This window comes from Gavia stellata, chromosome 7 (genome assembly GCF_030936135.1).
Source record: "Gavia stellata isolate bGavSte3 chromosome 7, bGavSte3.hap2, whole genome shotgun sequence".
NCBI lineage: Eukaryota > Metazoa > Chordata > Aves > Gaviiformes > Gaviidae > Gavia > Gavia stellata.
In genome coordinates this window covers 24,005,346-24,022,175 of record NC_082600.1, presented here as the reverse complement: position 1 = coordinate 24,022,175, position 16,830 = coordinate 24,005,346, and the positions used below count along the sequence as shown (strand labels likewise).

The 16,830-nt window shown below is 38.0% G+C and overlaps 1 protein-coding gene across 1 annotated transcript in view; it reads right to left on the bottom strand.

Moving 5' to 3' along the window:
* CEP128 (centrosomal protein 128) overlaps nt 1–10,784 on the bottom strand; it is a 129,586-nt gene extending 118,802 nt beyond the window's left edge. The window contains exons 1-6 of the mRNA XM_059819872.1: nt 10,624–10,784; nt 9,118–9,204; nt 5,454–5,580; nt 4,359–4,480; nt 1,841–1,932; nt 1,032–1,104 (exon numbers count right to left, since the gene is read on the bottom strand). Of these exons, the coding sequence (XP_059675855.1) occupies nt 1,032–1,104; nt 1,841–1,932; nt 4,359–4,480; nt 5,454–5,580; nt 9,118–9,204; nt 10,624–10,770 (648 nt within the window). The 5' untranslated portion in view covers nt 10,771–10,784. The remainder of the gene's footprint in view (nt 1–1,031; nt 1,105–1,840; nt 1,933–4,358; nt 4,481–5,453; nt 5,581–9,117; nt 9,205–10,623) is intronic.
* Nucleotides 10,785–16,830: the final 6,046 nt, after the last annotated feature.

Here is a 16,830-nt window from a genome sequence, read left to right as displayed (position 1 = left end):
TCAAGCATATAACTGCTACTGATAGATTATAACCTCTTGAATCCCTGTCCAACTTCATCTAGAGTCAGGAACTTACACAAGTACAATTATTAAGTCTGCAGGTGCCAACAGGTGGTCTGTGCCAACAATATTGTTATCAGTGACAAACACATCACTAAAGCTCTTGACAGAGCATTTAGTACCAATTCATGCAATTTTAGGGGAAGATGAATCACCTATGGGAAAATAAGGACACACAACACTTGCTCTGAAAAATCAGCATTGCTACTGATACCACATTAATACTTACACAAAGCATACACTCAAGTCTTATGAGTCAAGAATGACCTACAGGATTTTCACCTCCTAACTACTGGGGAGATTCTCAACTTCTTTTGTTCCTACAGCAATACGCTGTCTGACTTCCATCTCAATAGCAGATCTCTTTCATATTTAAGTGATATAGACTGCAGTTAGTATGCTTCCAGCAGATACAGGAAGCAAAAAAGATGAGACTATCATGGCTGTCCTGCCTCCTTTGTTACATTTGTCACAAAGCCTTCAGAGAAGGGTGCAGCCCAAAGAGATTCCTCCCATTATGCTGCACAGATGTGATAAGGATTGAAAAGGACAGGGAGGGAGGAGCAGAAAACAGTATTATTCATCATCATTAACATGGGAAAACTTGCATCTTTCAAAAGGTATCTTCAACAAGTATGACAGCATTCAAACCAATGGTCAAAGTTAAAAAGCAGATAAAAAATGGTCAAAGTTAAAAAGACCATGAATTTTGAAACAGAAAAATTCACTACATACACACTTATAAAGCACTCACTTTTACGTTAAACAAGTACCTGAAATATAAAACTTGTCCTGATGATTTCATTATGGTAGGGTAACGATATAACAACCTACAGTACCCTAGATAAGATCACGTTCAGATATATGTACTAACATGTGGTACTGATTACCAAAACACACATTAACCTAGAAGCCCATATCCTGCTTAGAATACTAAATATAAATCATCTTTTCATGTTAGTCACACTCACCGTTTCTTGTCTTTGGGACTCAGTGAGCTTTTCAGACAATTCTTCTAGAGTCTTTCTTAATTCAGCATCAGTCCTTCATAGAAGAATATAGGTAAGACAATATTCTACAGTGCAAGAACTAAATATCAACTATGATAATTTTAAGAAGCAACAATGTCCTGGATTTTTATGCTACTTCAATTTGTTCTACTGCCTCTAAATTCCTAGCATAGAGACCATCCTCAAGTGGAAAATTCATGATAAAAAGCATTTCCATCCCTCAAGTGAAGATAACGGAGCATCTAGTTTGAAAGGCTAGGTATCAGGTCAACAAGTACAAAATTATGAATACGTCTACACAGTCCTTTTGAATAGTATTAGTTCCTACTAGGAATTAGTGGACTAACTCCTGTTATTGCTATTAGACAAAGCACCATATGTTAAGACAGTATGTACTTTAAAAAACATTATGGCCTGCACAAGAGCTTGCCCTCAAGAGACTTCAGTACCAAGAACAAATAAGGAGCAAAGTTGTAATAAAAGAAATTCCCAAGTCCTTGTCGTTTTGTCCACATATAAAAAAGGGGGCAAAAGCCACATATACTATACAAATCAGACCTGATGGGTGTTATTACATTTATAAATACGGCACAAGATGACATGGAACAAGCAGTTCATAATACTGCTTTCATCTACATGTTGTGGAATTCCCCACTCTCCCCAAAATTATTTTTTAAAATACATAAGAACAAAGGATTTTAAGAATTATTTAAAAGCATAACAACAATTTTCCACACTATTCTTCACATGTAGTCATATTCTGTTTATACCGATTTCTTCTTGAGAGCTCCCGACTGATGTCATCTCCTAGGCGAACTTGTTCACTACTGAGATCTCGAAGAGATTGGTGGAAAGAATGCAGCTGTAAATTACAGTACACAAATTAAGCCAAGGCTTAGGAACCCTTTTTTCTGTGATACTCAAAAAATACATATATACACACTTTTTAAAATAAAGCAGATAAAAATAACCTACAAAATAACAAAATTCCATGAACTGCACATGAAACTGGATGAGTGGATGAGGCTTGCACGCTTCTAATTCAATCAACCCTTCACAACACTTGCTCATTGAAGTTTCATTTTCAGTATATTATTTACTAAACCAAGTTTCCCCAACTATGGTTTTTTAATATGGTTCAGAGTTTGGTCATTTCGGTTACCTGACACTGCACCATCTTTTTAACCTAATGCAAAGCAACTTGAGAGATCTGAACAGGTGAAGTCAGGAGAGACACATTTCCTGCTAATAAATGCTAGCATAAGTGAAATAAAGTTCTGCCCAGCTACATACCTTACTATAAAAAGATGGCATATAAAATTGGAAGTGACCCAGCAGAATGCTATGATGTATTCAGGAACTACCAAAGCACTGAGGAGAGGTATTTTACCTTGCCCAAGACTTTACATACTCTACTAGAATGCTTTTTTCAGAGCTTGGAAAAAAAACCCCAAAACATCCACATCTATTTTCCTCTGTAAACCTCCCATTTCCCCCATTCACCAGGCCCCCCATTTATGGTCAAAATTAAAGGAGGAAATAAAAAAAGTAATAGGTCATCCATCCTTCATGGAATACAAAGTGACAGTTAATCCATCCTGCTGCTTTCAACAGCTCAGTGGCCGGGACCACCATTATGAAAAACCCTGGTTTATAATACCCCCTTGTTCTGTGCCCGAGACTTAAACCTGGATCTTCCAGAACCCAGCTGACTGCCCTCAACATTCTGACACACGCACTACCATCTCCTCTGTGTGACTAACCAGATATTTCAACCTGACCCAAGAGACTTTGAAAAACACAGCATATTTTCAGAATGTATCAGCCTAAGAAAGAGAGAGACTCAAATGTGTTAAAAGCCCACTCAGCTGGAAAATTACCTTAGCTAGAAGCAGTGCGAATGGGAATAAAGGGACTGTGGTTACAGAAAGAAAAAGCCACAGCTTTAGTTAAGTAGTACTGCTTTATCTCTGCACCAATTTCTACCTGGTCATGATCAAGGACTACTTCTACTTCATCATTCCTCAAAGCGCTATACTCTTCTTACAAAATAGTTAATGATTGAGTAAAGCCATGTTCACTCACTGAAAAGCAAGAATAAGGAATAAACCAGCAGTTATCATCAAAACAGGAAAAAAGCTATTTGCTTACATAGTTACTTAACATAAACTAGGAATTTTGTATGGATTGCAAGAACTCCCCTGAATAAAATTTCTAAGATACATAGAATATTTAGAAGCAGTCTAAAATATTCCTAAGCTTTATGGAATCTTATGGAAACCTTTCCTCCTATAACATTATTTCCTTCCAAGTATTATGTTCCATTCTAACCTTGGCTGAGGAAGGAATGGGGGAAGAAGTAGACTGAAATGACAATGAAACAGGGTTAAATAGAAGTCTAGGAATTTTTATAGCACTCAGACTTCCCAAAAAGTCAACTGAGAGAATGTGTTCTGGTTAAGTTTAAAATTAATTATTTGGAAGTTGAAACTGATTTAATGAAATCAACATGAACACCTTACAATCAGCTGCTTTAATATTAGTCATAATAGATTTCTCCTGGACAAATTAGTCCACACAGAGGGATTCACTCAAGCAGGTCTAGCCACTCTGTCTGAAAGAGTGAAAACAGGTACTGAAATCTCCTCTCTATCTGTAGGATATAGAAAGCCTATAGTCTTAGCCATTAAAGTAATTAATTTATTTTTTCTGAAGAGTCTGCAAGTAGACACAAGTTGAGGGGTATGAAAATTACCAGTGCCATAAACACCCTCTCCTCCTCGCATCATCTGCCTGAAGTACAGGGTCAAATTATCCTACTCACAGGTCACACCTAGAATTACGATGGAAAACTAGCTGGCTCAAAATCTATCCAGGCTACACTGAAGTAAACAGCAAAAGCACTAAGATCCTATGCCATTAACTAAAGCAGAACAATCCCCACTGAATTTCAGCATGTAGGTGAATGTTAATGACAGAAAAATCATCTCTGATTATTTGTCATGCGTGGCCTAAAAGTTTCAGAGATTATTTTCATACATTCCTTTCGATATCATTACCATCTACGTCTTTTTATCTACAATGATAGATTTGCATGAAACTTCATGACACTGACAGATACAAGAGATGACTGCCTAATGAAGAATAGCATGTAACATTGAAAGCACACTTCATAGCTGAAACATTCTTAGCTGCATCAACAGAATAACCTCATTTGACGTAAAAGCAAAGAGCCTGGTGACCACATATTGCCTATTCGGAGAAGCAGCTCCCGTTAGTGCTCTGTACCTGGTCCAAATTATCTGCCTCATTGACAAATCGAACACTTGCAGATCTAGACCTTCGATGTTTATTGCCCTGTGAGTCTCCATAATCCCTGAGAGGAGAAGTAGGCAGGAAGTGGCGGTTCCCTTTATGAGATAAGAGATAAAAAAAATAAGTAGGAAGACAAAATTTCATACGGGAAATTTTTCATTTTGCTTCATGAAAAAAGTGTGTTTCATCTTGCCAATATCCTTATAGACCACATTACAGACAAAACAATTACTGAAGTTACATAAAATGCACAGGCATATTTCTTGTTTAGCTCTTCCCAGGATTCTTCTTCAATTTAAATATTTCTGGAATACATGTATGTGATGGGTAAGAAAGAGGTTTCCTGTGTTCCTCCAAGGAAAAGGTAGGTTTTTTCCTGAAATTTTATTTGCCCAAGCAACAGCTTTTCCTCCACCTGGATCTATTATAGCTTCAAACCACAGTACTTCACACCTTTTACATTAGAAAAATGAAAATTTTAGAGCTTTCTACTAAAATATACTAAATGATACTTCTGGGAGGAATACTCCTCCCAAATACACCTTTTCCTAAGACATAATGAATTTTCAGACAGGCGTACAAGAAAAAACTACTTTTCTGTAGGTTATACATTGGTTCAGTTTTTCCTTTTCCACTGAGCCTTACATAATTTCATCCACACATCCATAATCTTATGCAATTAAAATTTAATTTTCCTTTTTGCTGTGAACCAAGCTTCGGAAGCTGCAGTATCTTTTGGATTTAGCTTTAACTTGTACGTACCTACAACTCATGCAGTGGACAAGGAATTTTCTCTACTGAAAGAATCAATGTTTCATTTAGATCTCTCGGGATATCAGCAGAAAAGACTACGTAACAGAAAGCTATAAGAATTTACCAAAAAAACAACTGCATAACTTAATGCAGGTGTCCCACATTTCTAAACTGAATTTCGTTGAAGTAATCAGTGATGACTTTTCATGCCACTATCTTTACACATTTTTCATCTTAATTTCCTCTTTCCATACAACAGCTATAAAAGGTGCTGACATAAAAGGTGCTTGAGTATACTTAAATTAAGTATTTTACCTGACACTCCTTCTCCATCCAGATCACTAGGGTACAAGCTTGAGAGAGAAGCACTTCTCATTCCAGAGTTTTGGATTAATCGTTGGCTCCTTAACTGACCTATAGACTGCTCCAGTGTTTCTTTTAACTGCAGAGAAATCACAATTTACTGAAATACGAACACAGACATTAAAAAAAACCATGCACGTAAAATATTAATTTTTTAAAAATTCATTAAGAGAATCAAAACCATTTTTAAGCCAAATATAGCTATGATTTATTAACAGCTCTTCTTCAACATCTTGTATGTCATATTCCCATAACTATAGCAAAACATGTTTCCAACATTAGCAGCTTCAAATATCAAGTTTTTTTAAAACAGTGGTGCAACACTAGGAAAACTCAAAAGAAAAGTATGTCTCCTACAACCAAAATAAGACCTATTTGCCAGCAATGCTCAATAACAGCCCTGCAAAATCCAGAAAACAACTTCAAAGAAAAATTTTTATTGGAATTTTTCTACCAGCCCTGCCTGAAATCAATTTGACATATGGCTATCAAATTTCACTAAACAGCTTTACATCAAGCCCTACTTTTAGCAGTAACACTTCCAGAAAAAGGCAGTCATTCCCAACTTAAGAGTTCAGAACTAACTATTTTCCTAAATAAGTTCCTCATTTTTCTAAGATTGCATTTTCTAACTTTGGTTCTTAGCCACTTGATTTTCTCACAACTTTATTTGACAATTCACAAAACATCAATTTCTAAAGGCTCACCTTTCCTCTCCCTAACAGAGGCTTGTACACAATGGTTAAATTGCTGCTTTATTCTTGCAGAATTATACACACTCTGTTGGATCTCTCTCTGGGCAGCACTTTTTTCCCCAAAGCATAAAACACTACTTTAAATCTTTTCTGAATCTTTCAATGCTTGTTTAGGTTCTTTTTAATAATATTGTGTAATGAAAACATAATACTTTAAAGCAACTTCATTATCACTAAGAAACTCTCAAACCAAAAACCTTACGGATTTTCTAATGCTTTCTGAAAAGACTAAGGCTACTTGAGGGAAAGAGATACAACCACGCATGTATGTAACACAAGATCACTTTTGTATTCAAAAACCTAAACCTTAAAAAATACTCATGAAAATGCCAGAGGATAAAAGAAAGAACAGCAATAACTCAATTTTCAAATCTAACTTGACTCTGTCAAAAACTTATCTTGCATCTTTAATAGAGCAATAAAAACTCTGAATTAAGCTACAGGTGCTCAGTTTGCATGCTTTAGCTTTACAGTACTCATTTTCATCCTTTCTACGTGAAACCAGACAGTTGGGGGTTTTTTATTATTTTTTTTAAACAAAGAACCATGACAGTGTCCAGAATTAACAACCTTACTCTTCAGTCTGTTTCTTTAGAACAGAAAAATGGCCAATAAAATTATTTAAAAAAATTGAGCTGTAATTGACATTATCAACATTGTTACATTTTAAGGTATTTGTGTTCTCTTAAAAAACAACTTAATTATTAAAAGAACAAAGAGAGGCTAGTGACAGTAGAACAGAGTTATTAAAACCCACAAATTTTATAAGATTGGTGAATATTAAGGATACTCTAAATTCCATTCCTCAACATCTCATCGATAAACTGTTTAAACCCCATCAGAACAGTGCCTAACCTTTTGGTCCTTTCCCATTTCTTTTTTTTTTTTTAATAATTTTTTTAAAGAGACAAGCATCAGTGCCATCAGAAAAAAAAAAATTTAAAAAAAAAACCACACAACAGATCTCTCTCAAAGGCTAATTACTTTTAAACCTCTCCAAAGCCTCACATGAGAAAAAAAAAAAACCACACCCCAAAACATTCTCTCCTCCCTCTCTCTCCCTCCTTCCCACCCCAAAGGGCAGAACAGAACCTTTTCTCTTGTGTCTCTCCAGGGACATAACAGTGAAGTCAGCAGGAGAATAACATTGCAATAGAACAGAGCATATATGTAGAGTACAATGTTCCCACCACTAGAGACTCAACAATAGCAACAATGAAATAAAAGTTCTGAGCAGCAAACCTTCCTGACCCTGTAAGTTACATAGCAAGTTTTGCATTGATTCACAGGCAGACACCAGGCACCTCAAAGTGGGGTAGTGACACTAATTTATAAATTAGAATGGAAAAAAGCTCCTAAGCAGCCCAACAGTCACCAATTCATAAATGCAAATATGCTATACAATGATCTGAAGAAAGTCTTTAAGGAAAAGATCATAAAGAATTCAAGAGGCAGACATTACAATATTCAGCATAACTGACAGAACCTAAACACATATCCCATTCAGAGCAAAATATTCTTAGATAAACAATCTTGTCCAATACAGTAGAAACACTTGACCAACTACCATTGTGAAAAAAACCCAACACATCACCAACCAAATGAAAAATTTATTCAAATTTTTCTTAAATATTTCTTGGAGAAGGAAAACAGATTCACTGCTTCCTGATCACAGCTGCTTCTTCCCACATACCAAATACATACAACATCTATTCTATGCAAGTGGAAACTTCTGCTCCAGAAAAGGAACAGGAACTCAGAGAAACATGCTTTCTTTACTACTAAGACTGATTTTACTCTATTATTTAAAGCTCAAGCAGGAGATGGTTAGTGTCTCTAGATTTCTCCTCCACTTGAGCCATAATCAAAAGTCACCTAGCATGACTAAGAAGAATAGACATTAAGTCAAAACTAAATTTGAGTGATGTTTCACTCACCTTAATATTTCTTAATCGAAAATCTTTCCAGAATAATGATGTTGAACTACATTTAGTAACAGCATTTGTTAAAAACAGACAACCTTAAATGGTTCCAATGCCGACCAGAAATTCCACAAATTCAATACCTAAGTAGAGCTTATAAAGACACAAACAGCATTCAAACAGAAGAAAAATAATTACTATGAGGCATATAATATCCCCAAGTACTTCCACACAGAGCTTGTGCATACTGATTTAGAAAGCTAGCTGTCTGAAGAAAAGAAGCCTTCTTTTCTACATATTTGCTTTTTCTCTCTTTCTCTCTACCCTCACATGCAAAATATCCCTACATCTCATACGTACCTGTTTCAAGGCAGCACCTGCTGCTGTTTGTTTGTAACAGTCAAACCTCTCTTGCCCTACCAGCACTAATTTGTTTTACTTTCTCTGCCTAGACAACTGTTTTTAAACTTGTAGAAGCTTGATATTTATGAGAATTTCACCCCTTCTGCAATTTAGAGAAAGCTGGTCAACAGATTCAGAAGCTGTTGTAGGATGACAGGAAAAAACCTATAGCAGTATGATCACAATCTCATTCCCTGCTGTAATTCAGCTTTTATCCTATTGCTTATTCATGCAAAAGAAACATGGTCCCTAATACTCTATTTCAGCTACGCACCTTGTACTTGGCATAGTATCATACCATAACAATCTATTTGGTGCTTATAAACCAGAAAAGTAATGAAGCTACAAAACCTGCCAGTGTTTCATTATATGACATATTACTATAGTTTGATTTAGATTGCTCAAATAAATATGAACAGTTTCTGTTTACATCTACTTAACTCTTGATATATTCTGTCCATTACTACCAAGTTTTCAGCTATGAATGCTATTAACAGAAAATATTTAAGAAGTTAAGATAAACTGAAAGTTGCTCACAGTTGCTATTGCTTCGGTTTGTTCCTTGTTGTATTCTCTGTATTGTCCTAGCAAATGGTCAACGTGTCTTAGATTTCTGTTGGTATCCTTAAAAAAAAATTTGAGGAAGAAAAGTCAAAACAGAAACCTCCTCTAATCAAACATTACTATTGTCTTTATTATTCTTGGTTTATAAGAGTAAATTGATAACACAAGTGCTTTTTTAAAGGGTCTAACCATTCAAAATCTTATTCAAGTAACCAGAATCTGAAGATGTACACCACAGCTAAAGGGAAGGAAAAAAAACCCCAGAAAACAAAAAAACACACTGTCATTTACAGTACAACAGTAAGGCCTCAACTTCCAACAAAGAGTTCTACAAGTTTCAGCCACTCTGTAGAAAAACCTTTTTAATTCAATGATCTTAACATTACCTGCCTGTAAAACAGAATTAAATTAACTGAGAAATAACAAATTTTTGAAGATCAACACATTAGGTAAGGTCTCTGCATAAGGTCTCTGCATGAGCATTCTCTGACCAGATGAAGAGCTGGATCAGATGGCAGATCTGCTGAAAAGCAGTCCACAAAAAGCAATTAGCTTAAAATCAGAATTTCAGGAGAGCAGCTAGAAAGAGGTTAGACAGGACAATACCAAAGAGTCCCTTTTAAAAAATAGTCAGATTACATTCTTACTAACTCATCTCTTTTCTAGCTTGACAATTATTGTCTAGCAAAGAAGTTTTGAAGTTTAAATGCAGCATTCTATATGCATTTTTCCCTTCTCACATATTAAAAAGAAAACAAAAATATTGCTGGCCAAACAATACTTCAACACAAATGATAATATGTAAGCCCACCCACTCTATTCAGGTATTCAGAACTGTCAGCTAGAGAAGAATAGGAATGACTTCTCAAGCAATAAATGGTGTCAAGATAGCTAAACGTCTCCTCCCACTTGCAAAACAGATTCAGAGATTTCCTCTGCTGCCTCCACTGAAGAAGCAGGAATTAGATGAACACTTTTTCCTGCTTGGGTATGTATCTCTTACAAGTTTACAAATACTGCTTCTCACTGTGCTGTTCCACATCCAGAAAATATTTGAATTGTTAACTCTATCATGACGGAATTGACTGCCTACATATTTACGTTATTAGGAACTGGGAAATTCTACATAGTACAAAAAAACAAAGATGGGGCTGGAACTTTCTGCTACAAAATTTAATGCCTCTTGTGAAAATCTGAAAGTTTATTTGGCATTATTCAGTTTGTTAACTTTATAAACGGTATTACCAAACATGTCATTGTTTCTAACAACATTCTATTATTGTCTGAAATAATGGCTATATAAAAGTGTAACAAGCCACATACTCTGAGCTCAAAGGCAATATGACCAATTTGGCTTGCACAGAAAGCAACGTTTCCTATCGGTACAGCATTTTCCACAACTTCAGAAACAAAAATTTGACCCTATGTTACAGAAATGCAGACTCTATAAATACTTTAAAACCATATTTTGTAAATAACCTGTAAAGTGCTTGCTAAAGTATGGATCTTCTCTGTAACTTCTTCAGCACCGTAGTTCCAAGCTTTGTTGTGAGATGCTCTCAAAGGTGGCCACCTTCCTACTCGACCCCTAAGAAAGTTGTCTGAATCACTGGATGAATCTGCCATCAGTATCTTGAAACCTAGGCAGGAAGACCAGAAAAAGTAATGAATGTTAAATACTGATTGTAACTGAACAGTCTCTGACTTGCACAATATTCCCAAAGCAACTTCATAGACTCAGACTACATTTACATTAGCCTTTCTGGTTCAGGTCAGCAGGATGTACTTTTGAAGCAGATCTTCCAACTGCTCCTCAGTTATTACGTTTGTTCACACCATGAAGCAGTGCAAAGATGCAAGAGGCACACCCCATTAGGAGAGAACTAAATCAAAACATGCACTCTTACTAGGTGTTCAGTACCCAGGATAAGACCATAGCCCAAGGCAAATTCTCCCCCCAAAACATACAGTGAAGACATCAGGGCTTTATCAATTGTTCTGCTCTGCAGAACCATTCCCCTTTGCCTCATGCAACTTATTAAGCTATATTCAGATTGGCCAGAGCCAACTAAGATAAATATCCCAAGTAACTAACTGCCTGAAGCAAGTCTGAGAACCAGGGTCTTAATGACTCAAGGAGAATGGGAGATATTATGGAAGAAGGCAAATGCAGTGTCTTAAAAAGAAGGTAAAGGAAAGAAAACTGTGGCCAAGAAGTTATAGACTAATCAACTTAATTTAAGTGTGTGGAAAAAATTAAAATAGACTATTTTAAGTTTCCAGCAAAAGATCTGTTCTCAAAAAAAAAAAAACCCGCAATGTATCCATTGATATCAAATCAATCAATCTGGTAATAAGTAACTAAATTTTTTAAATAGGGAAGAAGCAGTAGAGGTCACTGTTTTTTTTAAACCTTGGACACACATGACATTCACAAAAGTAAGCTGAAGAAACACGAACTACATTAAGCTTTCCTAAAACGGAAGCAAAACTGGGTGAGTACCAGAACTCATACAGCAGTTAACAGAAATTAAGTGTCAAATTGGAGAGAGGTATCAAGTGAGAATCTAGAGTGAATCCATTATATATTTTCATTAAATGATCTGATAATGTAATATAATATGTTTATTAAGTGTGCAGCTGACACTGTTTGTCCAACTGGACAAATACACCAAGGAAAACAGAAGTTCATAGGAGAAAGAAGAAAAAAAGGCTATTCAACAGCTTTAGTATTTCAAGTTGAACATGCATCAACAATGTCATGTTCTAGAAAGGAAAAGCTAACACGATACAAGATGTAAAAAAAGGGTAATTTTGTAATTTCTGAAATATTATTTCTTTTATCCAATGTTAATTTGACATAACTCAGATTACTACGTTGATGCTGGGGCAACTCACTTGACTAGAATTCAAAAATTACTTGAGACAGAAGAAATACAGCTTGTGAGGAAAGAATGGGGATTGCTGAGTCTTAGGAATGGCAAGGCAGAGGAGGGAAAATAGGATAACAATCATCAGACACAGGAAAAGAAATTATTAAAAGCTACAGACAGCTATGACCAGTGTAGTAAAGTCACATAGTAACTGATTAAAGTTACAATCCTCAAGAGGTAGGTTAGATAGAATTTTTTTCTTAAACTATTACACACTGCAGCAGTTTGCCTAAAGGTCACAGAATCACCAGATCTGTGTTAACAGCACATGTTGGGAGAGACAGTCTGAGCCTACTTTGAGGAAGAGGAAATAGAACAGCCCCACACAGTAAAGGTGTCATTCTTCTAGTCATTAGAGCTGAAGTTTCCCAAAGAAACCATGGATGGGATTCAATTCTTATATTGTATTTTATATAGAGGCGACTTGATGTTTTTCCAGAGCCTTATATTTAATTTTTAAAAGGTTGTAAATTTGTGTCCCCCAGACTTGGATAGAAACCTTTGAAACACGAAAGGAGAGTAAAATCAACGTACTCAGTCCGTGCTCAAGTACACCAATATTCACCACTTCAGAAAATGTACGGAATTTCTCTCATCTTCCCTCCCCTTATCTCACTAAAGCACATTTTTACTGCCAGTATCAGAATTCACTATTCCAGTGCCTCTCACTCTAGTCAGCTGAAATGAAGTCTAAACGAGGCTGAGAAAGCATAAACACTGACCACTGGGAAACAGGAAAAATGGGATATTTTCAAAGACAGAGAAAAAAAAAAGAAATAAAACACCGCTAGAAATGACAACATGGAGTAATATTCATTTTTACCATAATTCAGTACAAAAAAAAAATCCAAACAACTTACTCTGCCCTGCACATTACTACATCAAGCTGTATTTTCCCCTCAATCTTTTCTAGAACCTCTTACAGACATCAGCAAGATCCATATTCCAGCACACAGACCACAGGTATCACTGATAAGCATGAAATGAGACTTCTCTCAAACAAGTTTGGCATCACCTGTTCCAGAGTAATTTTGAATTCCTTCTATAACTGCAGTGTCAGTTCTCTGGGGTAAAACATCTCTTTCTGATCTTACCAAGCATGACAAGCAGCACAATCACTCAAAACCCAATAAGCAACTGATTCAGTGATCAATTTCCTCCAAGCTTAACACAAGTTTTCCGTTTCAAAGCATTTTGTGAAAATATCTTCAAGACACCAAATACAGGGGAGACCCTATTAATGGCCATATTAAGAATTAAGCACAAGATCAGCCTTATTAAGGATCAGAAACTCAACCCTGAGACATTAATCCACAGGAATCTAGTCTTCACCTACTCATGGACCTATGTACTAGCATATTTTGCCTGACTTATCATTCTTACAGTCGCAACACATTTAATTTTAACAATCATAGCAAATGGTTGATGGTCTGTATCTGTCATATTTTCTCAAATACAAAGTCATAGTAAATGCTGTTTTGGCAACTTAGATTCTTCAGAACTCTATTCAGTTTCACAGGAAACAAATTGTCCTTTCCTCCCAAACTGGGCAGAAAAGCATATGTTGGATTTAATCCATATGTAGAACACTGCACAGAAGTATCCCATGACAGATAGAAAACTAACCTTACATTATGCAATTCATATGGCTTGTCTGTGAGTCAAGCAGCTCCAAGTGAAAGATTAGGCTTGACTCTTAATTCCACCACGTCACATTTCTTTCTAGAAGCTGAGAGCCCAAAAATAATATCACTTACAACATTATCAGTTTCACGTTAGTGAAAGAGAACTTTTTAAGGATACCTGAGTAGATGGAGAAATTAAGAACAACGAGACATGTAAGAACATTCAAATGATAGAAAGTGTTTTAACTCATTTCCAGATGAAATGGCATAAGCCAGCAGAATTCCAAAGGTTGGTTATCACATCTCAGCTAATGGGAACTAAATTCTTAAAAAGTTCTCAAACTCTCTTGCGAGTGGGCCTCTGAACACGGCCCTACACGTGCCTCTAGTTCGAGAGGTATTGCAACTTGTAATGTCAGAAAAGAGATAGGCACTGATAGCAATTAACGAAAAACAGCAGTTGACTTATCTGCCGAAACCATCTTTCTGAGAAGTGTCTCAACCATAAGAGCCCCAACCACTGAAAAGCTATGACACTGGAGAAAACAAAAGGGAAAGAAGATTTACAGCAGAAAAGACTAATGGGTTTGTTTTCAGCTGTCCAAAAATAGGCTCATTAAGATACTTACTGGCCAAAGCACAGAAGAAAGGCTAGTAAACAAGGTAAACACAAAAGAAAAATGCTAGACCCCGAAGGACTTTTTGTTTGAAGAAAACTTTCTATTTATGGTTAAGTAGCATTCCTCTTTGTTCTCATGAGCAACCTAAGAGGAACCATAAGTACTTTTAAGTTGAAGAAGTTTTGTTTAATATAAAGCAACATCCTCATTTTTAAAGGAATTACAGAAGTTTCATTGTAGATTTAAAAAAAAAAATCGTAAGTAGAAAATTGTACAAATATTCCATATGCACATTTGCCTATTAATTTAAACCAAAAAAGCCTATTATCACTCTTTCCAAAAACCTAGACTGATTTCAGCGCATGATCATAAAACCTACTTGACAGTAAGAATCATTTGTCTTCTACTGGTTTTTAGTCTACCCAAACAGATTATAACCTTTCTTGTACTGAGGAAATACATCAATACTCACTATTTTCCTTCCCTGTAGGAAACAGGGCATTTCAGTTTCACTGAGGACTCCCTTGTTAAGAGATCTGCAGGGTAAAGCAAACATGAAGTACAGGTGACAGTCTCAACAACAAGTTCTTCAGTTCAAGTAAGCAGAAGATGAATTCAGTATACACAACCTGATTACTTCAAGTGTTTTTATTTGTTTAGCTCCACGCAGGCTAACCTATCACTAGTTAATTAACTTAGTGCTAAAGGCATGTTTGAAGCTTTATAGATAAGACTGAGCATGACAAAAAAATTTGATAGCCATTCCAGAAAGGGACAACATGTCACCTGAAAGGCCCTTTTCTTCAGTGCTTCTAATTGAGCCAGAAGTTTTCAAAAAGCCAGGAAGGTGATACAACATGGTGCCATCTCACCATCATGCTTTCATGCACCAGTATACATTTCATTGTCAACTTGTGACACCATGTTCCCAGCACTCTTCAGCACCACGACACAGAAAACGGTTCCTTCAAACTGTTCACAACAAGCAAGCTCAACTAATGCCCTCTGCCAATCCTCCTCCCACCGTGCACGTATCGAACTTTGCTAACACCTGACCCATCTCTGAGGACCTCCGGGCCTCCTGGATCTTTTGCCCCGGACAGGACCGTGAAAGCCCCGGGGGCAGCGGGACACCCCGGGAACGGCGCCGGGCGGGCCTCCGCCAGGCCCGCGGGCTGCCCCGGCTGCCGCCGCGGCTCGCGAGTAACCCTGCGGCCACCACACTCTGCGCCTCCCGCCGCAGCTCCCGGCTACCGCGCCGCCCGGCGCCGCTCACTTCAGTGCCCGCCCTCCCGCGGCTCTCCACACCCTTCCCGCACGCCGCTCTGGCCGCAGCCCCCGACTTTGCCCTGCCCGCGCCCCCAGCCCTCACAGCATAGCAGCTTCGGGAGGACGCCCCACCTCCCCGAGGCGAAGCCGACCCCTTCCCCGGGCACACCCAACAACCCCACACACACACCCCCTTCCCTCCTCACCTCGCCGCTATGGCAACTTGAACTAGCCGCCCTGCCACCAGCTGCCAGAGCCGCCTTCCGGCCGCCAGCCCCCCCCCAAGGCTCTGTGGGACAGGTAGTCCACGAGCGACAAGACCGCCATGGGAAAGAAAGAGTGGAGGACTTCAACTCCCAAGAGACTTTGCGGCGGCGACGCCGAGCGAGCCGAGTCGCGCGCGCCCGCAGAAGCGGTAACGGGAGGCCAGGCCCCGCCCAGCGGGGAAGCTGGTGGTCCTTCAGAGGCCGCGGCCGTGGGGTGTGCTCGGGGGTGGGAAGTCGCTCACGTATACTGGTGTTCATGAAGCTTTTAAAAGGTAAACCTTTACCAAGTGCGCATTGGTGTTTACAAACACTACAGCTAAATAAACATGAAGAGCAAAACCAAAAGCTGTTGCGCTGGTGAAGCAGGTGTGTATATTCAGCTCACGAGGAGAGTGGGCACCTGGTTGATCCACTGGGAAAAGGAGCGTATGAGCTACTTAAAACAGTTGTTTCTTACAAGGGAGACATCGTCGTTCCTATCTTCTGGCTTTCCCTTGGTTTTTTTAAGCCAGGCATCTCCCTATTCACAAATGTTGTATCTGTTACCCTTGTGTGCAGTAGAAATGACCAAGTATTACAGACTGCAACGCTGACTGGCCTTGAAGAGAGAAAAGGGTAGAGTCCTGTGAGTGATCACAGGAAACATCACGTGTGCCGCTCAAACTTGGGCAGAACTTGCAATAGTCCTAAAATCACTGGAATATTTGCCTCCAAATCACCTGTAGATGAGCACTCAAGCCCAAGGTAAATGCAGTAGGTTGGGTTTTTTAATACAGGTATGTCTGTATTGTCTCTGGGATCCACTCCAGGGAGTGACCATTGGCCTTTGAGCACAGTAATAAAGCATGGCTGACAATCCGTACTGCCTACCTTCATTCCTGTCCTGCAGGACTGTTTCATTTACGCACTCACAGGTCAGCCTGCATGCCATATAATTACAACACACTTCAGGAGAGAGCCAGGGCCCCCACAC